At 48.9% G+C, this 24,100-nt stretch overlaps 2 protein-coding genes across 3 annotated transcripts in view; one reads left to right on the forward strand and one right to left on the reverse strand.

Annotated features, from left to right (window-relative positions):
- Positions 1-10,325: 10,325 nt before the first annotated feature.
- Positions 10,326-16,634, reverse strand: PXMP2 (peroxisomal membrane protein 2). Its single transcript, XM_020778651.3, has 5 exons — positions 16,454-16,634; positions 13,492-13,596; positions 11,791-11,953; positions 11,550-11,669; positions 10,326-11,034 (listed from the first exon to the last, which is right to left on the reverse strand). Exons 1-5 carry the CDS (start codon positions 16,561-16,563, stop codon positions 10,966-10,968), a joined length of 567 nt encoding a protein of 188 aa, XP_020634310.3. The 5' UTR covers positions 16,564-16,634; the 3' UTR covers positions 10,326-10,965.
- A 336-nt stretch (positions 16,635-16,970) lies between these two features.
- Positions 16,971-24,100, forward strand: part of POLE (DNA polymerase epsilon, catalytic subunit) — a 44,815-nt gene continuing 37,685 nt past the window's right edge. The window contains exons 1-6 of one of the 2 annotated variants that reach the window (XM_072983728.2): positions 16,971-17,279; positions 17,872-18,007; positions 19,908-19,988; positions 20,813-20,857; positions 21,498-21,590; positions 22,523-22,677. In XM_072983728.2, the coding sequence (XP_072839829.2) occupies positions 17,152-17,279; positions 17,872-18,007; positions 19,908-19,988; positions 20,813-20,857; positions 21,498-21,590; positions 22,523-22,677 (638 nt within the window). In that variant the 5' untranslated portion in view covers positions 16,971-17,151. The remainder of the gene's footprint in view (positions 17,280-17,871; positions 18,008-19,907; positions 19,989-20,812; positions 20,858-21,497; positions 21,591-22,522; positions 22,678-24,100) is intronic. The other variant, XR_012081992.2, reaches the window with a different exon arrangement.

Below are 24,100 nucleotides of genomic sequence, written 5' to 3' on the forward strand. Positions count from 1 at the left end.
GCCGAGAAAGACCTCTCTGAAAATAAGTGTTTTCAGGAGCCTTTTAAATGTTGGGAGGGAAAGGAACCAGATGCAACTCAACCGGCTGTTGATTCCTGAATGTTAGTGCCACCACAAAGAAGGCCCTGGTTCTGGCAGATGATTTCTTTGCCTCCATCAGAGTGGCCACCGGGAGGAACACTGCCTGGGAGGACCTCAAGATACAAGATGCTGAACAGAGGCCCTGATGATACAAGCATCCTTCAGTCTCGAAAGACGATGATAACGTGCTCCGAATAAAGGTCTTGGAACAGCGTCTCGTGTGGCTGAGAAGGCCAATTCGAGAGCGACAATCCCTTCCACACTGAAAACAAATCCAATCTGTCCCCTGTCCAGCTCCCTGATTTTGATGGTTTCGGAACTGCCTCTTTGCCTCGGCCTGCTGGACAAGGGTCTCTTCAAATTGGGAGAGGCCACGATGCTGAATGCTCAGATGTCAGGGTTTCCCATCTGTTGAAGTCCATTCCTAAGGCCTTCAGATCCCGCTTGCAGATGTCCTTGTATCGCAGCTGTGGTCTCCCTCTGGGGCGATGTCCCTGCACTAATTCTCCATCCAGGAGATACTTTGGAATCCGACCATCAGCCATTCTCACAACATGCCCAAGCCAATGTAGACTTCACCCTCATGAAGATATATGGGAACAGGGGCCATTTCGTAGGCAGTCCTAGCAGTTTTTCCCGGACTCATTGGGGTTTTGACAGCTCTTATATTGGCTTGAACTACACCTACGTGCAAAGAAAGACATCTGTACCACATTCATCGGTGGTAGTAAAAATAACCAACAGGACTGTGGGACGTGGAGAGTGACTTAGTTTTAGTTGTTCATAAGCTTTCTGCAGGAGATGCATATGGTAGAGTTGCTTTGTTATTTATTTTTCATAAGGACAATGTGTGACCATCACATGGCACATCTACAGATCTCAAACATGTGGAACAGGCAGACATCTCCTGCACACCAACAAAAAGAACAGAAGGAAAACTTATAGATCAATCACTCGATACAGGAAAAGCTATTTGTAAGAAATAATGAAACCACATGTTTTAGCCAGGATAATTCCTCTGTATGTAAATGGCATATTAGACCACTTTCCTTCGAAGCAGGTCATTGATTTTCTGCCTCTTGTCTCTAACATGAACATGAAACACGAGCAATCAGCCATGACAGCTAAATAAAGTCTCTCTGTGGAAAGGCAGTCGGTATGCTCTGAATGCAGTTATGTGCCTCCAAGTTGGAACAGACTTTGTTGTTATTTAGTCGTTAAGTCGTGTCCGAATCTTCGTGACCCCATGGACCAGAGCACGCCAGGCCCTCCTGTCTTCCACTGCCTCCTGGAGTTGGTTCGATGACACTGTCCAACCCTCTCATCCTCTGTCATCCCCTTCTCCTCTTGCCTTCACCCTTTCCCAACATCAGGGGCTTTTCCGGGGAGTCTTCTCATGAGATGGCCAAAGTACTGGAGCCACAGCTTCAGGATCTGTCCTTCCAGTGAGCACTCGGGGTTGATTTCCTTTAAAATGGATAGGTTTCATCTCCTTGCAGTCCAGGGGAATCTCAAGAGCCTCCTCCAGCACCACAATTCAAAAGCATCAATTCTTTGGCAGTCAGCCTTCTTTATGGTCCAGCTCTCACTTCCATACATGGCTACTGGGCAAACCATAGCTTTGACTATGCGGAACAGACTTACAGCTACTCTAACAGGGCTTTCAGCTGGCTGGAGAGCTTAATGGTTTCAGCAGAGCCGGAGGCTGAGGGTTCGATTCCCCACTGGGCTTCCTAGGAGAAGAGCCAGCCTATGTGGCCTTGGGCAAGCTGCACAGTCCCAGGAATCCCCTCCAGAAGAAGAGAATGGGAAACAACCTCTGAGTCTTCTCTACCCGGAAAACCCTGAATAGGGTCACCATAAGTCAGAATTGACTTGACGGCACACAATTAAGCTGGCTGGATAGCTCAGTGGGTTAGGTCTCCAGAGTTCCGAGTCTCCCCGGCACCCCCTGTGACCAGAGCCAGCCTGTGTAGCCTTGGGCAAGCTGCACAGTCTCCGGATGTGCCCTCAGAAGAAGGGAAGGGGAAACCAGGTAGAGTAGTCTCTCCATGGAAAACCCAGAAATGGGCTACTGCAAATCAGGACCGACTTAGCAGCAAACCGGGGGGGGGGGGGGCATTAAAAAACAGGTTTCCTAAGACAAGTGAGATATTTAAGGACTGGTTTTGCCCATTCCATGCCCTCAACAAGTTCTAGAGGCATCTACAATACAGAATAAGACCGAGGAAGCGAGAAAGAAGGAGAGAGAAAGAGAGAGAGAGGTGGATCAACATAGTCACCAGCAGTCTAAGAAGCATTTGGGGGGGGGGGCACCAAGCTAGCAGGATTCTCACGGTGAGTATCGAAAACATTCTCCTTTCCTCGTCGGTCACGTGTTTTGCCATCTTAGGCCACGGCCGTTTCAGCGAGATATTTTGGGCTGCACAGATGCTGCTCCTATCACTCAAATCTTTAAAGCTTATCAAGAGACTACTCTGGCCCAGCCTGGCCCCCTCCCGCTCCCCCACCCCCCGTTTGGGAGCCCTGTAGACACTGAACCGCCCCCAAGATCTTCTTATGCACGATAAACGCAAAAAGGTCTCTCTTCCCAGATTTCCTGCTAAACCCAAAGATGATTACCGACTAAATCCCATGCATATGGGCTCTGACGCCTGTCTTGCGGGAAAGTTTGGGGCTGGTCTTCTGCAGATTAACCCTTTCACGGCACCTTGGCGAGGAGAGCTTGACAGTAACATCTGGATGGGGAGGGCTTGTCATGGACTCAGAGATGGCGCACCGAATGCTCACTTCACCATCAAATTCAGCTTTAAAGACAGAATTCCTTTTTAAAAACCGAGGGTGCAGCTACATGGGCTGTTTTGCTCCTTTTCCCAATGACCCCATGACATACAGGCCATCACGAACCAGCCCATCCCTGATCCATCTCTACCTGCCCCTTTGGGGCTCCCTGTCAGGGGCTACTCTTTTTCGACTAGGGTCCCTCCATTTCAGTTTGGTTTCAGCACCAACAGTCACTGGGATCAAACCCAAGTGGATGACTTGCTCCTTCCAATTTCCCAGCATTGTTCAGTGGCTGAAGCGGACAGTTTAAGCCACTGAACAATATTGGGAAATTGAGAACTCCCTCGGTTCTCACCCATCCCACCCCGGGGATGCATTATAGGAGGAGTGACACTGCCTACACCCTGACAACATGCCCTCTGCCGTATCAGTTTAGCCTAAACTTTTTAGGATTCTGTTTGCAGCCATTCTGCTTCTGGATGTTGAAAAAGTGGCAACAGCTTTTAGAGAGTTTACGACTAGAGGTGGGCATGAACCAGGAAATCAGCGATTTGTGATGGTTTGCGATTCATCGCTATTCACAAACCACAAGCTTTCACGAATTTTAGGCAAGATGAATTGTTTTGCGGTTCATGTCATTTGGGACATCCAGGGGCAATAGAACACACACACACACACACCCTGTAACTGAAGAGGTTACAAGATCACTGTGTGTCTTCTGCTGGCGCTCCTCCCCACCACAAACAAGTTTTGCAAAGATTGGATATGGGGCATCTGAGTTATAGTCGCCGCAAAGTAGACACACACACACACCGAAGAAAATGCTCTTTAGTCATTGGCTCGGGAGAAATTAAATGAGGGGTCCATGCAAGGGAATTTGACATAGGGTGTTGCTTATCATGGACTGGGAACAGAAAGGGGGCAAAGGAGGGAAGCGACATTTTGCCAGGGGGACCAGCTAAGCATCCTCTTTTCACGCCAGCAGCTACAAAAGTGAAACCGCCAGCTGAGCTGCCCAGGTAGTTTCCCCAAAGCTCATCATCATCACCATCATCACCATCATCATCTTAGAATTGCAGAGCTGGAGGGGACTCTCTGGATCATTGCCTCCAGCCCCTGCCAAGGAGACAGAACAGGGATTCGAACTCTCAACCTCTCCCAAGGGAAGGGTCTCCCCCAGCGTCTTTGTGACTTTGGCTAATAAGACTAAATGGGCTCAGAAAACCTGCAAGACCTTTCTGTGTGACGACACCCAAGCCAGGGAGGCCCTCTTCCCCTAGACTTCCATTCTCATCCCTTCCATTATCTCCCGGAGATTTGTTTAAAAACAGAAAAAAAGAAATCCAGGCTAGTGTTTAATCTGTCTGGTTAGCATTTTAATGCCTAATCTCGTCGTTGCAGTTGGTTTTAGCCTGCTGCAACTGTCTCGTTTATTGCTATTTAACTTGTTTTATGAGACATTTCTTTTGTTTTTAAATTGTATAAAACGATTGGAGCGCTGTTTCGGCTGGGGAAAACGAGGGGCCTACGCACACGTTTCCGGAAACAAAGAATGCGGAATTAAGTCAAGGCATTGTAGCCCCGGTCCTCTCTTACGCCTCCACCTCTTGTCCTCGGCTACAGCTTAGAAATACTGTACTGAGTCGCTGGTACGGGTCCCCCTCCGTTCAGCACTGGTTAGGTCTCCTCTAGAGTACTGTGCCCAGTTGTGGGCACCACCCTTGAAGAAGGATGCCCACAAACTGGAGCGGGTTCAGAGAAAGGCAACCAGGAGGATCTGCGGATGGGGAACTGGGCAGGTTTAGCTTTAAGAAGACTGAGGGGGGATAGGAGAGCACTCTTCAAAGACTTGAAAGATGGTCCTACTGAGGAGGGGCAGGATCTGTTCTCCATCATCCCACAGTGCAGAGCACATAAGAATGGGCTCAAGTGACAGGAAGCCAGATTTTCGTTGAATATCAGGAAAAACTTCCTAACTGTTAGAGCAGTACGACAACGAAATCCACAATCTTGGGAGGCGGTGAGCGCTCCCGACGCTGGAGGCATTCGAGGGAAAAATGGACCACCGTCTGTCCGATCTGCTTTGCCTTGGATTCCTCCACTGAAAAGGGTGTTGCACTCAACAGAGGCCCCTTCCAACTCCATGATTCTATGTTTCTAGTTACAAAGAACTAATTCCTTGTAATCCTTTTTCACTAAAGTGTAACTAAATTACATTACCGTTTGTAACATTAAGGGCGGGGGGTTTAACTTCAGCCCTTTTCTGCTGTCATCCAAATAAAAAAGCCTAAGAAACTGGGCCTTTTCGGCGGTGGCTCCTCGCCTCTGGAACAACTTACCTCCTGAGATTCGCGGGGCTCCCTCGCTGGGTACTTTTAAGAAGCAATTAAAAACTTGGATGTTTCGGCAGGCCTTTCCATCACATAACTCATGACCTCTTTCTTTCCTTCTTTACTGTTCTATGTTTTGTGTTTTGGCATTGTAATGTACTGTTTTTATGATTTAGAACTGTTTATTTACATTGTTTACTGTATTATTTATAAGGTTGTTAGCCACCTAGAGTGGTCCTCACTTGACCAGATAGGCGGGATATAAATAAAATAAATAAAAATAAAATAAAATAAACCCATCTCTGGGCACTCCCTACTCACAGTTCACCCGACGCCAGTCTTCGGGTGACCCCCTCCATGCCTGCCGCCCGTGTCTAAATTTTACTCCTTTGGAAACACCCTGACAAGGACGACAGGCAGGGAACAGGCAGGGGCATGGTGGAATTTAATTTTCCTGGGTTAATTCAATAATCGGTTCGAGCAAGGGTGACTTCCAACCAATTTTCCACACCGAGTAATCCTCGGGTTTGGCAACCGTCAGGCAAGGCAGTTAGCTTAAGAACGGGTGGTTTGCTTCTCCATTCTGCATCGAAAAGAAGGCAGAAAAGTGCTCGCCATGCTAAATGTTGAAGCGGAAGGCACATCCTGAGAAGGCAGGTTTTTTTAAAAAAGATCCTCATGCTGGGAAAGGTGGAAGGCAGGAGGGAAAGAGGAAGACCCAATATGAGATGGACGGACTCCCTCAAGGAAGCCACAGGCATGCATTTGCAGGAGCTGTTGAGAGCAGGACTTTTGAGAGATTCTTCGTTCATAGGGTTGCCATAAGTCCGGGACAACTGGACAGTGCATGACAGCCGGTGCTAAGCATGGCAAACCTTTCCTGCCGTTTGCACCTGGGCAGAGCCCCACTTTTCGTACACGTCTCGCTGTTCCCTGCCCGGTTGCGTTCCATCGCCAGGAAATCCTCTAAATCCACCCACACAAAGAGGATCTGGCCGGTCTCTTCTTTTTTTTCTCGTGGCAGATGGCTGTGTTCCAGAAGCCGGGGAACATCTGGCTGAAGCAAGGGTGGCCTCTCGTGGCGGCTTTGGCCCACGGCAGCTCCTCTGAACACATTTCTCGAAGGTTTGCAATTTTTTTTTCCCTTAGGGCTTCTCCTGATCCAGCAACAGAGGGCACCAAGAACATGGAAGTGGGCAGAGTTTGGAGGTAACTTGTTCTAAAAAGGCCTGGATGCAATTAATTCCTTTTTGCTACAACTAAGGCAAAACTAAGTTATAATATGATTCTAACATAACAAGAGAGGTTAACAAGACTTCTTTGGACAAGGCAATTCTTGTAGTTACTTAGTTTAGTTACTCCTTTGAGTGGAGCAACTTTTAGCTACTTTAGTTACTCCACGGCCTCCCGGAGTTGGGTCAAATTCATGTTGGGAGCTTCAATGACCCTGTCCAGCCATCTCGTCCTCTGTCGTCCCCTTCTCCTCTTGCCTTCACACTTTCCCAACATCGGGGTCTTTTCCGGGGAGTCTTCTCTTCTCATGAGATGGACAAAGTATTGGAGCCTCAGCTTCAGGATCTGTCCTTCCAGTGAGCACTCAGGGTTGATTTCCTTCAGAATAGATAGGTTTGTTCTCCTTGCAGTCCAGGGGACTCTCAAGAGCCTCCTCCAGCACCACAATTCAAAAGCATCGATTCTTCGGTGGTCAGCCTCCTTTATGGTCCAGCTCTCACTTCCATACATCACGACAGGAAAAACCACAGCTTTGACTATGCAGACCTTTGTCGGCAAGGTGATGTCTCTGCTTTTGAAGATGCTGTCTAGGTTTGTCATCGCTTTCCTCCCAATGCTGCAAATTTGCTCGGAACAGAGGCTGAAAACCAGCAGCACATTTCAGCCAAGAAAATATCAACTCTGTATGTACTTTTAAAAGGTTTGGGCAGGAGTGAAAAATGCATGTTCTTGAAAAAGTACAGCTTCTCTGTTCGTTTCATCTACTGAATTGAGAGATGTCTTTTTGGGTATATTTTTTCCACCATCTGTAAAATTTCTGCCCAACAAAACATTGTTTGCACACAGCTCAATACAGATGCAAAAAATAAATAAATAAATCCCAATAGGGAGTTGGGACAGAAATTGCCGAGCGATACCTCCTCGGGAGTAATAAGGGGGTGCTTGATTTTGGAGATCCACACCTCCTGCTCCTTATCAGTAAGAAAAAAGGGGGAGCCCTTTTGCTAGCAGTGCTCTGCCCGAGCCAAAGCTCCTCGTGAGTAAGGAGAGCAGTGCCGGCTTTTACCAGACGGGGCCCTCCTTGACCCACCTCTCCATGGGAGTCGTGAGTGGCAAGCTAACCTTTCCGATGCTGGCTTGCGTCCTGCTATAAGAAGCAAGCAAGCCGAACGAGGCAGTGCCTTGGAAACCTCCCAATGGGGGAATCATTTGGCCCCGGGGAGCCAAAGCACCACCCGACCCTCTGGAGACGAGACCCCTGCCTCCACGCTCAAAGGGGTGCGCGTCTTCTCAACAGGCTGGGGAGTAATCTCCGTCGTAGCATCTGGAAACATCTATTCCACAAAGAAAAGGCTAGTGGTGGAAAAATCCAGGGCACGACAGCAACGGAATAGCAAGTGGGTATTTTATCAAGATCCAGCAACCGGCTTTGGCTCAGAACTGCTGGAGAATGAATCTACATCAGCTGAGGAGGCAGAGGATCCCCGCACCGCCTGGGATCCTCATCTGGAATGAAGCCCGGGAGCTGTTAAGTGTTCAGCGCTCCCAGGCTCCCTGCTTGCTCCTGGCCACGACAACCCCTCTCTCCCACGGCCGCACAACGCATGCAGACGGACGAGGGCCCTGGGAGCAGAAAATGTCACCTAAAATATTACCGTCGCTTCCAGGAGGACTAAGGCCTGGTCTAGCACAACCAAGCAGCCGGAGGAGTAAGACAGAGAATGACAAAACAGACGGCATGATGGGCAAGATGCAGCTCTCCAGCTCAGAGATGCAAAGAAGTTACTTTTTTTTTAACTTCTCGTGACCGTCCAAGTCACCTCTGCTGCCTGATGACTCTCTGAACGAGCCGCCTCCAAAATCCCCTGTCTTTCAACAGCCCCGCTCAGCTCTTGCAAACTCAAAAGTCGTGGCTTCCTTTAGGGAGTCAGCCCATCTCGTATTGGGTCTTCCTCATCTCCTGCTGCTTTTGAACTCTCCCGCCATGATGGTCTTTTTCCAGAGAATCCTCCCTTCTCAGGAGGTGCTCATAGTAGGACAGACACAGTTTCAAAATATTTGCTGCCAAAGAGAGTTCAGGTTGGATTTGATCTCTTTATTCCTGTGTTAAAAACAACAACAACAACACATTTCAGCCTCTGAACCCTCTTCGAGGGCTATATGGCCGCAATCCCATAGTTTTCAAAGTTGGTCGTTATTTATTTGTAGTTCAAAGCTGAATTATGCTCAGCCGTGGTAGATATTTTTTTTAAAAAAAATACATATAAAATCAATGCATCAATAAGAATTGCTGTGCCTGCTCTAGAGCGGTCCGATCGGGCCATGTTAGTACATGCCTTTGTTACATCCCAGCTGGAATGGCTTGAGTCTAAGCTTAGCTCACAGACCACTTCTATAAGCCTCTCAGTCCCATCACCCTCCCAGAAGCGTTTGGTGGGGGAAGACAGGAGAGAGGGCCTTCTTCTCTGTGGCTGCTCCTTTAGACTCTGGAACTCCCTGCCACTGGAGGCCAGCCTGGCCCCCTCTCGGCTCTCCTTCCACAAGCAGGCCAAGACCTTTCTCTTCAGGCAGGCTTTCCCTGAGCGAGTGGCTGCCCGAGAGAGGTTTGTTGTGTGTTGTTGCTTTGAAATGTGTTTTTAGAATTGATTTCATTTACCTTTCCAATATAATGCCTGTTTAATTCTTTTAAAATATTTGGTATACTTACCGTTTTTAGCTTTGACTTTTAATGATGTGAGCCACCTTGGATCGTTTTAAGGAGAAAGGTGGGGTAAAAACATTTTAAATAAACATGGGAATGTCATAATTTTACTGGAAACCATGAGCACCAGCCTATGAATTTCCTTTAACAAGGCTGCTACATTACAGCATTCATGGTTTTAAACACTGACCCAGCTGACCAAATCTAAATTACAGTGGTGCCCTGCTTGATGATTACCTCGTTAGACGAGGAAATCGCTTAACGATGAACTTTTTGCGAATGCAAAATGATGTTTGAATGGGGTCTTTTTTCGCTTTGCGATAATCAAAAACAGCTGATCGTCAGGTTTCAAAATGGCCACCGGGTGTACAAAATAGCTCCCCGCTGTGTTTAGGAAGGCTTTTTCGCAAGACAGGGAGCTGAAAATGGCCGCCCTATGGAGGATCTTTGCTGGACAGTGAATTATTCAGCCCACTGGAACGCATTGAAGAGGTTTTCAATGCATTTCAATGGATTTTTTATTTCGCTTGACAAGGATATCGCTTAACAGCGATTTTGCTGGAACGGATTATCCTCGTCAAGCGAGGCACCATTGTATTATCTCAGTGACTCCAAGAGCAGCTGCTGGCAAACAAAACTGATCAAAATAAGACCCACGGCCCCTTCCTTACCGTGATCCTCTTCCAGGTGGGACGTTCGGGAGACCGTGTGGTGTAGAGAGGAGAGGACTGGATCAGAACTGGGGAGATCCCAGCCCAAAACTCTTCATGACATGAAGCTCATTGGGTTGGCCACTCCCATGGTCTCAGCCTGGCCTACCTCATGGGGTCATTGTTTGAGTAAACGGGTGGACAGAGGAGGAAACGTGCACAACACTTCAACCTTTTTTGCTCCTTAAGAGCAGGGCTTCCCAACATGAGGATCCCAAATGTTCTTGGACTACAACTCCCAGAAAGCCTGGCCAGCACAGCAAGCAGTGAAGGCTTCTGGGAGTCGTAGTCCAAGAACATCTGGAAGACCAAAGGTTGGGAACCACCGCCTTAGAGGAAGAGTCAAGATAAAATAATTGTAATTACAGTTCCACCAGAAGTAATACAGACCTCCTTCGACCTCTGAATAAGAGGGTTAAGTCTATTCCCTGTCAGCTCCTTCCCATGCCTAGCACAACCACACAAAGTTATGGAAAACAGGAGAAATTATAGAAGAGGATTTTTAATGCAAATTTATGTGCATAGTTGACACATTTATGAGGCATTCTGGCTCTTAGTTACAGAACACTATTATTATTTCAAGAGTAGGCTCCGCGCAGCCCTCCCCCGCACTAGAAAATAAGGCCACAAAAGGAAATCAAGAGTTGCATTTGCCATTTAAAACTACTTCTGTTAATTTCTTTTTTAAAAACCCCGACACACACACACACACACTCTATGCTGGTTTCCCCGATCCTAGCACACCTTTAGCATTAAGCACCGTTCAGATTTTTTTAAAAAAGGAATTATTGCTTGCTGTTGACTCAGCAAGAATCGGAATGCAACAAGAATAAAGGGAGTTAATCAAATGCCACGTTAGACACGGTTGTTAGCAGGATGGACCTTGGATGTTGGCGTGACGCCCTTCCATCGTGTACGAGGAAGTGTGAGGTCAAAGTGCAAGGCAGCTGGCCAGACCACAGGGTGTAGAAACGATCCCGGGAACTCTACCACAACAGCAGAGAAGAGAATTTTTATTTTCTCATTTCAGGTCCTCCTTCTCTAATCCCTTGTCGAAAAGTCAAGTGCAAAGCAGCGCGTCCGCCCCAGATGGCGTCTGCCAAGACCTTCTGACTTGTCTGCCCTGTCACTTCTTCACCGAAGCCAGGTAGGCGAACCAGAAAAGGGCGACCAGGTTTCCAAACAGCACCTGGAACTGGTAAAGGAGGAAAGGGGGAATACACAAACACAGCCTGGTGATGGACTATCGAGAAGATTCCCGCACTGGTGACCTGGGACGTCCTAGGTCTAGTTTATGGTTTTGGTGCTCACTTATGGAGCCCTTCATGGTTTGGAGACCCCGTTACCTGCCGCAGCATCTTTTCTCGAGATCATCTACTCATGCCACCAGATCCTCCCAGGCCATGATCTTAGGGGACCACCTTGAAGGAGGCCAAGAAAACATCTACTAGATGGTGGGCCTTCTTGGTGGTGGTACCAGCCATTGGGAACCAGCTCTCTTATGAATGAATGAATGAATGAATGAATGAATGAATGAATGAATGAATGAATGAAGGGAGGGAGGGAGGGAGGGAGGGAGGGAGGGAGGGAGGGAGGAAGGAATCCTGCTGGAGTTGTGGAAGGGACTGGGTGTGTCTCCTTTCCCCTCATCACCCTTCCGGGGTTGTGTCACCTGAAGAAAGGAAAAGGGAGTGGGGGGGAGGTACCCACCTGCATAGGAACGTAATTCAAGTTGATGAACTGGACTGGAGTCCACAGTTTCCAGTTCATCTTGAGGGACTTCCAGTAACTGGATTTTAGCTTCTTGGCGAAGGCAGCAGAGTCATGACCCTGAAAGGCACAAGACAACAAATAGGAACCAGAGGGCTTAAAAACCTCCGCCTTGGCCCAATTAACAAGGAAGTATGGGCTTGCCTTGCTCGACAAGCCCCCGCCATCCCCGGTCCCTTACCTCCAAGAGGTTCATGATGAAAAAGAAGAGCAGGAGGAAGGCTGGGGCCACCAACAGCCGGTCCACCAGGAGCTTCTTGATGATGGCAAAAGGCGCATCCGACGGGACAAGTTGCTCCAGGTACAGGTAGAAATAGTGGCTGAGAGGTCCAGTGAAGAAGAATCTGGCAAAGCAAGACGGTCAAGAGTGGGGAAACGTAGGTTGAGCAACGCTGGTGTTGGTGGCCTCATCCACCCAACTGCCCAGTGGCGCAGGTCAATCCCAAAGAGCTTAGCCGGACAACCAAGCCACCAAATCCTAAAACCGTCCCTCCCCGCCTCCCAATATCGGCCGCTGGCAGAGATGCCATGAACTCTTCGGAAACCTTTGAGCTGTTCTAGGGGAATCTGCCATTCACGGATTGCTGACAAACAGTCCAAGCTGAGAGAGGGGAGTGAAAGGTTGGTTCGGCGGAGGACCAGGGAGAAAAGGGCAGATGATATTCTAAATGGGTGTGAAAGAGTGCAGAGTCCTAGGCATGGTGGACACAGGCTTTTTCAGGGCAGAGGAATCAGAAGGCAAGACGGGTAGTAGACCAACAGGGTGGGCGTTTAGAAGAAGGTTGGGGCAGGTGAGATCACGGTCTGGAGGGAGAGGCTTGGAGTGGATGAAAAGAGGGAGGTCTGGAAAAGAAAGACTAGGAGAAGCTTAGAAGAGGAGCAGGAAAATTGTGACATCATGCTAAGGAACGGAATTTTAGCCATTGTTGCACGCAGCCTATTGTCTTGGGTGTGTCCTGACAAGCAAACCTCAAGCCCTGATGGTCGTGCCAGGAGAGCTCATGGTGAAGGAGCATGGGAACTGTAGTCCAAGAATACCTGGAGGACCAGCGGTTGCCCCACGCCTTCAGGAGCGTTAGCAGAAAGCCACGGGTAAGGGAAATACTTGGAGTTGGAGAGAAGGGGGTGTTAAGAAAGGATCCACGACCCAACCCCCAAGTGGTCGGTGGTAGCGATTACAGGAGAGAAAAGGCATTCCACTGTTGCGGGAGTCGGGAATCCACCTCACGGAAACTGGGAGCAAGATTACTAGCGCTCTCCAAGGTACTGAAACCTTTGGGCCAATGGGTTCGGCCCCTGGGATGGCTCGTGTAAACTCTGCCCCGAAACTTCGGCCAGATTGACACCCCCCCCCAAGACTCTGGAAGTCGCAACCCGATGCCCAAAGACACCGCAACACGCAGACCAGAAGTGGCAACCCAGTCCGTAAACTCTTTCTGACACCCAATATCTCCTGCTTCACAGGGTTATTTATTTAGGTAAAATATTTTTAGCCCACCTTTCTCCTTAAAAAAAAGACCCAAGGCGGCTTACATCCTTCCAAGACCACGTTACAGCTCACAACAGTAAACAGACAAATATGAAAAAGGATCAAAGGCCATACAAAACAACAGGAGGCAAAACCAAAACACGTTCAAAGCAGGAAGGCCCGCCGATCCATTTAAAAAACCGTACTTGGGTAACCAGGGAAAGCCGGTGTGAAGAGAAAGGTCTTCTTGGCCTGCTTGGGGAAGGACAGCCAAGATGGGGCCAGGCTGGCCTCCAGTGGCAGGGAGTTCCAGAGTCTAAAGGAGCAGCCACAGTCCCCACCAAGCGTACCTATGAAGGCGGTGGGGTCAAGAGAAAGGCCTCCCTGATTTCTCCCGGTCTTGCTCCCACTTACCCGTAAATGGCGAACCTCGTGGGGCCCCACAAGTCAAGCGCTTTCTTTTGATGGCTCTTGTCCACGATTTGAGACAGGAAACTGCCGAGGGCTGACAGGACGGCACTAGAGGAGGAAAAGGGAGAAAAGATGGTACGTGTTCCTAGAACCTTGAATCAGGATTGTCCTAGGAAACATCACACACACATACTCCGAGGACAGGATCCTGCCCGAGGAAGGAGACTTTTCCTCCCTTGTGTGTTTTTTGTGCTATCAAGACGGAAGCCACCTCTAGTGACCCTCATCAGGCTTTCAAGAGGGCAGGTGAGATCCTTAAGGAGAAGTTTTGCCAGTTCTACTCCCCCCCCCCAGTGAATTTCCGGGTCCAAGTGGGGATTTGAACCCTGTTCTCCAGAGTCCTAATCCACCACTCAGTTCACTGGGAATCCTCATTTCAGATGTGGAAAACTGTGTATTTCCTACCATAAGAACTGCCCCACCCATGATAAGAACAAATGAACAGGCTGTTTTATTTTATTCTTTTATTTATTTATTTGAAATATTTCCATCCCACCTTTTCTCCTTAAAAATGTACTTCATTAAAAAGACAACGTGCAAAAGCCAAAACCGTTGACTATACAAATGTTTAAAAGTCTAAGAACGAATGAAATAAGTATTATGTATTAAAAACGGGAAGTAAAATCAATGCTAAAACACATGGAAAATGAAATGACAGTTTGAACACAACACAAAAGCCCATTTAAAAAAAAAAACTCTTAGACCACCAGTTGATAAGGCAAAGCCTGCTTGGAGATGAATCTTATTTCTCTGAAACACACCACAATCCATATCAATGTGAAAGATTTCTAAGGCAAGGCACGCTTGGTTGCATGATGATTCTTGGAAATGGGTGCCTGGTTTGAGAACCCCGGCTCCCCACCCATTCCCATGCGCCCCCACTGAACCCCCACCCTCGAACTCAAGCCCAACGCACAGACACCGACCCCGCTCGCCTTTGGCGATCAAGAAAGCAGAGAGCGAAGCAACCCACAGGATCTGAGATTCCCAGGCTTCAGATCCTGTGCCAAGGCATGCAAAAATGCTCCACCTGTCAGGTGTGGGTGTCGGGTTTGGCAATCCATGCCAGGCGCGGAGACATCCACCAGCCCCGCCAAACCCCCGCACCGGCTCTCGCTCCAAAGACACCAAAGCGAAGCAACCTTCTCCCCTTTTGATTGGCACAGCAGTTTTAATCACTGGGTTTGGGAATCTGAGGAAAGAGGAGACTTCGAACCCAGGTCCGTTTGGCTCCAAAGGTCAAGCCGGGCACATCATGAGAAAGCAGGATTCCCTGGAGAAGACCATCAGGCTGGAAAAAGTTGAAAGCAGCAGGAAAAGAGGAAGGCCAAATACAGTGGTGCCTCGCTAGACAGTTACCCCGCATGATTTTTTTCGCTAGACATTGGCTTTTTGTGATCGCTATAGCGATTCACAAAACAGCGATTCCTATGGGGGAATTTCGCTGGACAATGTTTGGTCCCTGCTTTGCAAACCAGTTTTCACTAGACAACTATTTTGACAGCTCCCTCCATGCTCGCAAAATGAGTGTTTTCGGGACCTAAGCTTTGCAAGACAGCGATTTAAACAGCTGATTGGTGGTTCGCAAAGCGGCTTTCCTATGGCCGATCTTCGCTAGACGACGACGATTCTTCCCCATTGGAACGCATTAAACAGGTTTCAGTGCATTCCAATGGGGAAATGCTTTTCGCTAGACAATGATTTCGCTACACAGCGATTTCAGTGGAACGGATTATCATTGTCTAGCGAGGCACCACTGTATGAGATGGACTGACTCCTTATAGTAAGCCACAATTTTGAGTTTGAAATATCTATACAACATTTTGGAGATTGCTCCTTCACAGAGTCACGCAGAACGAGAAAAAGAAGATGGGGGAAAAGAAACTGTCAGAAATTATGTTGCAACTCAAAGATACATCATCTGCTCCTTCACTGAAAGCAGCTCCGGCTGCTCAACCGCTGCTCAACCGGTTGATCAAGATACCCTCTTGACAGATAAGGTTGCAGCCTTTGAAGAAACTTAAGCAGGCACTTCCAGATGCGTTGGGATTCACTGGGGCTTGCTCCAGAGGTAAAGCTGCTTGCGTTTGCACAAACTTTATTTTGCACACATCGTATTAGTTTGCACAAATAATTACTGGCCGTCATCCAGTGGAGTAAAGGGAAAAAAAACGATCAGGGAATCACGCAGGCTCGTCCTAACTATGCCTCTGCAAGCAGGGACAAAACCAATGCAAGATCACTTTAGAGGCAGGCACCGCAGCAGCCTCAGTAGGATTACTCGTGAGTCATTCCCACCCAAGCTCAACAGGGCTTGAAGCATGCCCCCCTAGGAAGCCCCCCCCCTTGCAGTTCAACAGGACAAGGGCAAGTGGTCTCTCCCATTCTGCCTCGATCCATTTACTCGGAAGTAAATGCCGGCCCTGCTCCGCAGGAGTGGCTCGTGTTAGATACAATCTCAGCCCAACCGGGATTTACTCGGGAGTAAATCCCTCCGGCTTTTGCTCCCGCGCTGCCACGGGACAAGCCCGACTCGCCCCTTGCAAAGTTTACTCAGGAGTAAAGCGGCCCTGAGCGGCATGCTTACCTAGCAGCAATCATTCCGTACCCGGCGATTCGCTTAACCCTACCTAGCAAGTATTAAGGAGTTCAGGATTGCCACGTGATCTGCAAGGTGTTTACTCGGGAGTAAATCCCAACGGCTTTTTTTTTCCTCCCAGGCAGGGGGAAAAATTCTACCCTCCGAAGGTTTCATCGGGTGTAAAACACTCAACGGATGTCAAGGGTTCCCTGATTCCCACCCGGTCAGGGCATCTCATGCTCCTGAGCGCGTCTTACTCGCGAGTAAACCCCACTCTCGGGCCAAGCGCGCTGGGGATCGCAGCCCCTAAGGGGGGGCACGCACCTGGAGGCGGCTTTGGTGAGCACCGGGTAGAGGCGGAGCAGCAAGAGGTACCGCGCGAGGAGCCTGCGGGGCAGCGGCCCCGATCCGGGCTTGGAGAGCGCCGGAGCCATGGCAGCGCAGCAGCAGCAGCAGCAGCAGCAGCCGATCTCCCGACCACGGGCAAGGAGAGCGTCAAGGCGCATGCGCCTCCCCGGCGGCTGTCCTCGGCTCCGCCCCCCGTCGCGGGGTTCTCCCAGCCGGCGAGCCAATCCGAGGAAGAGGGAGGAGATTACGAGGCATCAGGGGGCGGGGCATTTGAGGCGGAGGCGGAGGACTTCGAGCCGGCAGGGCGGAGAGGCGGAGTCCAAGGGGGCAAGGTGGGAGGGGCTGAGAGTCCCTTGCCCCCATTCGTCGAGGCGCTAGGTGGGTGGCGCTAAGCCGCGCCTTGGCTCTTTCTTAGCCAATCAGTGAAGGGAGGGAAGACCGGCCGCGACGGGAAGGGAGGAGTTGGCCTCTTGGAAGAAAAGGACGGCAAGACAGGAGAAAGTGGGCGGGGCAGCGCTGCCCTCCTATTGGCTGGCGGAGAAGAGGCGAGGCCCGGAGAGGGAAGCGGATTGGCTGGCGGCTCCAGGCGGCGGTTCTCGCGGGAAGAGGGAGGGGGATCTCGCGATGTTTCCCCCCTCAGGGCGCGAAAGTCGGAGAGGGCTCGGAGGAGCGGGATGGCGCTGAGGCGAGGCGGAGGCGGAGGCCGAGGAGGGGGCGGCGGGGGCGGCGGTTGGCGGCGGTGGAAGGCCGAGGCCGAGACCCCCTCGGGAGGAGGAGGTGGCGGCGAGGGAGAAGCGGCGAGGTGAGCAGAGACGGGACTCCCTCCGGCCCTGTGACTCGCGGGGGCCTCTGGGCATGTGCAGAGTGCCTGGGGGCAGTGGGAGCAGACACTTCAGAGGCCTTGGGGAGCCCCCCACACACACACACACACTTTCACACTCACACACACTCTCTTTTTTACGGTTTTTTGTGCACGCATGCCCACATCCATATTGATTTATGTATTTATTTATAATGGGGTGTTTTTTTTGCCCCCCCGCCTTTCTCCTTGAGGCGCCTCTGACAGCCCAGGCGGTCGACAGCCCTGGCAGGCCCGAATCTCAAGTGGAAAGCAAGGAGTCAACAAGCGGGGGGGGGGGGAGGTTTTCAGGCCATTGAAAGGCAGCATTTAGAAATGAGAAGCAGCGGGTATAAAGAGGCAGCTTTTGTCGCTGAAAGGCAATATCAAGGCAAAGATCCATCAGTATCCAAAAATCTTTAAAAAGTACAGTAATATTCTGAGACATGGCAAACAATAGATAGAGGGAAGGAGGGATGGACGGACAGACAGACAGATAGATAGATATTCATGGCTTGGATGGTGCGCTGACGCTTCTGGCCTTCTCTTGTCGCAGGGATGACAGCGCCTCCCTCTCAGCACTCAAGCGCTTGGAGCGCAGCCAGCGCACGGATAAGATCGATGCGCAGTTTGGGTTCAAGAGGGTGAAGGAACCTGGAGAAAGGACCGGCTGGCTGATCAACATGCACCCTGTAGGTACCGCCCCTCCTCTCTGTTAGTGCCTTCGGACTGCAGCTCAGCCAGGGCCGTTTTACTGAATGTACCTACTGCATATAGGACTGTCTTTCCTGCGTTCGTTGTGGGGGGTATTTTGTTCATGCTCTGAAAGACAACTGGTGACCCAATATCTAGAAATACAGTAGTAGTAGGAATGTGGATGGAATGACAGAATCAAAACAAAAACGGTTTTCTGTCCCTTCTTCTATTAATTTCCACTGAGCAGGAAGTTGGACGTGATGACCTTGTAGGCCTGTTTCAGCTCCATAATCCAGTGGATCCATGATTTAGGCAGTAGGGATGGTTTCTTTGAAAAGAATGATTGTTCTTGTTACTATGTCCACCCTGTTCAAGTGCTCCACAGGCTGCCGAACCATTTCTGATCACAATTCAAAGTGCTTGCTTTAACCCACTGGTTCTTAACCTTTGTTACTCAGGTGTTTTTGAACTGCAACTCCCAGAAGCCTTCACCATCAGCTCTGCTGGCTGAGGTTTCTGGGAGTTGCAGTTCAAAAACACCTGAGTAACAAAGATTAAGAACCACTGCTTTAACCTATGAAGCCCTAAACAGCTTGAGTCCAAGCGATCTCAAAGACCATTTTTCCCTTTATGAGCCTGCTTGGGCATTGAGATCCTCAGGAGAGATGTTTCTCTCGATCCCTCCACCTTCACAGGTGAGTAGGTGGGGTCACGGGAGAGGGCCTTCTCTGTGGCTGCTCTCAGGGACTCTGGAACTCTCTTCCACTGTAGGCCAGCTTGGCCTCGTCTTGGCTCCTCTTCCACAAACTGGTGAAGGCTTTTCTCTTCAGGGAAGCTTTCCTTTTGACCAAGGGGATTTTTTTATTTGTTTGATCCTTTTTAATATTTGTATACTCACAGTTGCTAGCTTTCACTGCTGTCTTTCAATGATGTCAGCTGTCTTGCGTCCTTTTTTTAGGGGAAAGACTAGTTAAAATATGTTAAATAAATAAATTATCCTACGATGCTGAGAGAGAAGTCACTGAGGTCTTGTCAGACTATGCCATACTATATTCTGACACCATAACCCTATGTTTGGAGATGCAGGTCATGACGGACCTCTCCAGAACTGAATAGCAGTGCCAAACCAATAGTCATCGGAGCACCTTTCCACCCTGTTTTGTCCTGGCTGTAAAATAGCCAGGTGAATTTTGGTGCTTGGCCATGCATCCTCACACGCAGGATGACATCACAATAATATGTAGTCGGGTGACCTGTTCAGACTGATGTCACAAATGGAAACACCCACATGACCTGCCTTGAATGACATCACAGTTATCCACATCAGGAGGCAGAAGAGCCCCAGTGTTTTCATTTGGTCGAGAGGTGGCATGTTTGCTCTCCATGAACAGGAGCCTCGACTTCATCACACGCAGAGAACTTGATTGCAAAAGCAGCCAGAAATATTCGAGCTAATTTTCTGAAAGCCATTGCAATCAATTGTGTGGGAGATTCCCAGATATGAAGGGTCTCTTATTATTTTATATGTCTTTGATTTTATAATGATTTTATCTGACCACTACTGTATTTTAAACAATTGTGCTAATACAATAAACTTGAACTGACTGATTGACTCCTCTTTGGTGGGTGTGGAAACTCTTTAGTTCTGGAGGCTGAGAATTTGGCCGGTCTGGAGCCAATGCTCCTAGAGCAGAGGTTCCCAACCTTGGGACCCCAGGTGTCCTTGGACTGCAATTCCCAGAAGACTTCGCCACTGACTGTGCCAGCTGGGGATTTGGGCGGTCACAGTCCAAGACCCTTTTGGGAAGCCAAGGTTGGGAACCACAGTCCTAGATGGAGAGGAGTGTGTGGGGCTCACATCACAATCGCTCTCATTTGTGGCCTTTTCTGTTTTAGACAGAGATTTTGGATGACGATAAACGTTTGATTAGTGCTGTGGATTACTATTTCATTCAGGAGGATGGAGGCAGGTTTAAGGTGAGTTTGCGTCTGAAGAGGAGACTAAGGTTCCTTGAGATTGATCCTTGCGGGCCCCTTAAAAACCCTGTTGGAAACCTGAGGAGTGAGCACAGTAAAATAATGCACGACGGCATTTCAGCGGGCATTTTATTGCAGGCAAAAACAGTCGTGTGTTCTCCCCCCCCCCCCAGGACATGCATGTTGATGTTCAAACTGTTTTCTAGAACTCACGGGGATAACAAAAGTCAGGCTTCCTACAGGTGATCTCTGTGCCCCCCTCCTTGAAAACATTTTTCTGAAAGTATGCCAAAGCAATAAACATCCTTTTCTTACACCAATGTCTGCAACAACCAGTGTCACCTCCCCTGCTTTCTTGGACAAACCTTGGTCAACAGGGTGGGATGTGTGGGGAGTTGGGTGTTCTTTCTACACAGGTCTTTGGATTAAAACAACCCTTGTCCACAGAGCCCCTGTTTCCCTTTTCCATGTGAGAAGTAAACATCAGAGAAATCCCATGGAACACCTGGTGTTGGGACGTTTGGGGCAGGGGGAGATGGGTACATTGCTGTAGCTGCACTGTCTTTGCAGGGAGGACTCCGAGGTGAATCAGTTCCAACCCCCGCCCCCCCCCCCCCGCAGATGCCACAAATAGTGGATAATAGCAAATCCTATGTCTGTCTGTATCTATCTGAGTATCTATATAGATATACCTGGAAACAGATACACATATCTATTTATTAGTTTTAAGCAGCAGGTAAGTGAAACAACAGATGCTGATCCCGCAGATAGGCAGGTCCTACAGTACAGTTGTGTGGAACTGACTTGTCTTTGCTCTTTTCTAGGTGGCCTTGCCCTATAAGCCGTACTTCTACATTGCAACCCAAAAGGTGAGAGGGAACTTCCCAAGCCGGGCATAAAACTGCAGTCCCTTGACTAAGGCCAATCCTAAGTCCCTTTAGGCTTCAGTCTTATACTGATACACATCCCCTTGAGTTCGGCAAAGCCTGTTTCTGAATAGAAATGTGTAGGATTACAGTCTTAATTTGTAAGCCAAAACACTAAGAAACAATTTAAAAGCTCCAGTTTAATGGGTGCTCAGACTGGTATGTGAGAGTTTATAGGGCTGTCCTGCACAGACAGCCCTATATAATACAGACTCTTAAATAAGGAAATAATCAGTGACAGCCTATTTCATGTAAAAGACAGGTCTGTTTTGTTTTATTACATAGCTCTCCTGTTATTACCTGTCTTGGTCAGTGTCCAACCTGAAATGAGTTTTGTGTTTGTTTCACATGTAGTCTGAATTTTAGCACAACATCAGTGAGACCTAAGAGGTCTGATCACACCCTTACAGGGGCGGAATGGAAACCCTGCCATGTTCCCGCGTTCTCTGAATACCCCAGGAGGGTTTGCTTTTAAGAGACACCAGCACAGAAACCGTTTCCTCAGTAGAAGGAAGTTTAAGGAAGGGTTGTAGAGGAAGGGATATCTGTTCTTGGCTCCTCTGATTTGTTGTTGTCTCTCTAGGGTTGCGACCGAGAAGTCTCGTCCTTCCTGTCTAAGAAATTCCAGGGCAAAATTGCAAAGCTGGAGACTGTCCCGAAAGAGGATCTGGACCTGGTGAGAACCACATTCCTAATTTTATGAATCGCATTTCTAGATCACCTTTCCCCCAGGGAGCTCAAGGCAGCATATGCAGCTCTCCTTCCTCCCTCCTTTATCTTTAGAAGAAACCTTTGAGGTAGATCAGGCTACAGCTGGTGCATAAACAGCCTGGTGGGTGGTGGTGGGGGAGGAGGAATTCCTCTACATCAGAGTTTTGAGGCAGAGGAACTGGGTAGGTGGTGGGGCTAAATGATGTGGCCCTGCAAAGCATGAGGGGTATTGTGGTTTCCTGAAAGGCTACCCTGTGTGGCGCATAATGGATCGATAAAGTACAATACCCCTCATGTTTTGCAGGGCCATGGAGCTTAGCTTCCCCTGGCCAGTTCCTCTGAAGGGCTTTTGAGAGACAAACTAAACACACCCAGAATTCTAGTTGGCGCAGTTCCAGCAGACATCTGGGTGTTGTTGTTCAAAAAATACCAGAATCCCCATCCCTACTAAAAATAAATCATCAATATAAGCTCAGAGAAAAGGAAAGAGAAAAGACAAGAGTCTCTCCTGGAAATGACTACAAAATAAGTATACTACAGGTATTGATAGTACAATAATCAAAAACCTTTGAATACGGAAGGAGGTTCTTCTTGCTAATATTGTATTGTTTCAGTGATGTTTTGGTGCAACATGCTTTGTGTGTCTGTTTTGTGGCCCTTGTAGATGCATCTGTTATAGAACCTGCCTTTTCTCTCCCTTTTCGTGCTTTCTCGTGCCTGAAATCCCGCATAGCAGATGGTCCCTTCCCTAGCTTCTTTGTCTTGTTATCTTTCTCCCATCATGTTGGCAATGTGTTGTCGCTGTTCTGTCTCTTCCCTCTCCATGGACTGCATCTTGTTGACTTCTTCAAAGCTTGCCTCGCCTTCTTAGTGAAGCCTCCCTTTTTTCAATAATAGCCAAATCACCTGGTGGGGCTGAAGCGAAACTACATCAAGCTCTCCTTCCACACTGTGGATGACCTGGTGAAAGTGCGCAGGGAGATCACGCCTGCTGTCAAGAAGAACAGAGAACGGAACCAGTCGGTGGACGCCTACACCTCTATGCTCGCCAGGTAGAGTAGCCGAAGGCCCGGTCTGGGATCCCCTTGGGCTCCCTCTTAGCCTCAAAAGGCCAGACCGTGTTTTGCTGCTTCCAGTTATGAAACCCCCTGAAGTACCATTGTTGTTGAATTCCTGGAAAGGTATGCATGGTTGAAAGAGGGAAGGAGTATCCTGCTCTTCCCCTACAGTTCACTTTGCAGCTTGTCCTTTCCTCAGTGCCATTGGTTAGTACCTTTATAAATGCAATAATAATAATAATAATCCTAGAACTGCAGAACTGGAAGGGACCCTGTGGATCATGGAGCCCAGCCCCTCTCAAGGAGGCAGCGTCGGGAATCGAACTCCCAACCTCTGGCTCAATAGCCAAAGACCTAAATCACCGATCTCTCCAGCAGTTAAATAATCTTAGACCCGCAGAGCTAGAAGGGCCCCTATGGATTATAGAGTCCAGAGACCTAAACCGCTGAGCTGTCTATGCAGGAGGCAACTGAGTTCTGGTTCCGTTTTCATATTTCTGTATCCAAGCATTGCTGGCAAGTGATTTCTGCTAGGAGGGAGTGGTGACGTAGCCCCATTTATCATCCTTCTATCACGTTATGACGGTATCAAGCAGGCCTTAGGTCCAATACAGAAGAAATCTGCTCCCTTGAAGTCTGCTACAGGTGTGCTCATCCAGGACCGAGCACAGCAGATGGAACGCTGGGTACAGCACTACTCTGAGCTATATTCCAGAGAGAATGTAGTAACCGAAGAAGCATTAAATAACATTGAGTGCCTACCTGTCTTGGAAGAGCTGGACAGCGAACCAACCCTAGCAGAAATAAAAGCGGCCTTGGACTCCCTCGCCTCCGGCAAGGCACCTGGAAAGGATAACATCCCTGCTGAAGTGCTGAAATGCTGTAAGGAGATCATCACCACTGAACTGTACGAAATCTTTTGTCTCTGCTGGAGGGAAGGTGGAGTACCACAGGACATGAAGGATGCAAACATTGTCACATTGTACAAGAACAAAGGAGACAGGGGTGACTGCAATAACTACCGTGGCATCTCTCTTCTTAGCGTTGTAGGGAAGCTGCTTGCCCGTGTTGTTCTGAAGAGGCTCCAGGTGCTTGCAGACAGAGTCTATCCAGAATCACAGTGCGGATTTCGAGCTAATAGATCCACCACTGACATGGTATTCTCCCTCCGACAGCTGCAGGAGAAATGCAGGGAACAACAACAGCCACTCTTAGTGGCCTTCATAGACCTTACAAAAGCATTTGATCTGGTTAGCAGGGATGGCCTTTTTAAAATACTTCCCAAGATTGGATGTCCACCTCGTCTCCTTAACATCATCAGATCTTTCCATGAGGGAATGAAAGGCACTGTAGTTTTTGACGGCTCAACATCAGACCCCTTTGACATCCGAAGCGGAGTGAAACAGGGCTGTGTCCT

Source organism: Pogona vitticeps, chromosome 14, assembly GCF_051106095.1.
Source record: "Pogona vitticeps strain Pit_001003342236 chromosome 14, PviZW2.1, whole genome shotgun sequence".
NCBI classification, from domain to species: domain Eukaryota; kingdom Metazoa; phylum Chordata; class Lepidosauria; order Squamata; family Agamidae; genus Pogona; species Pogona vitticeps.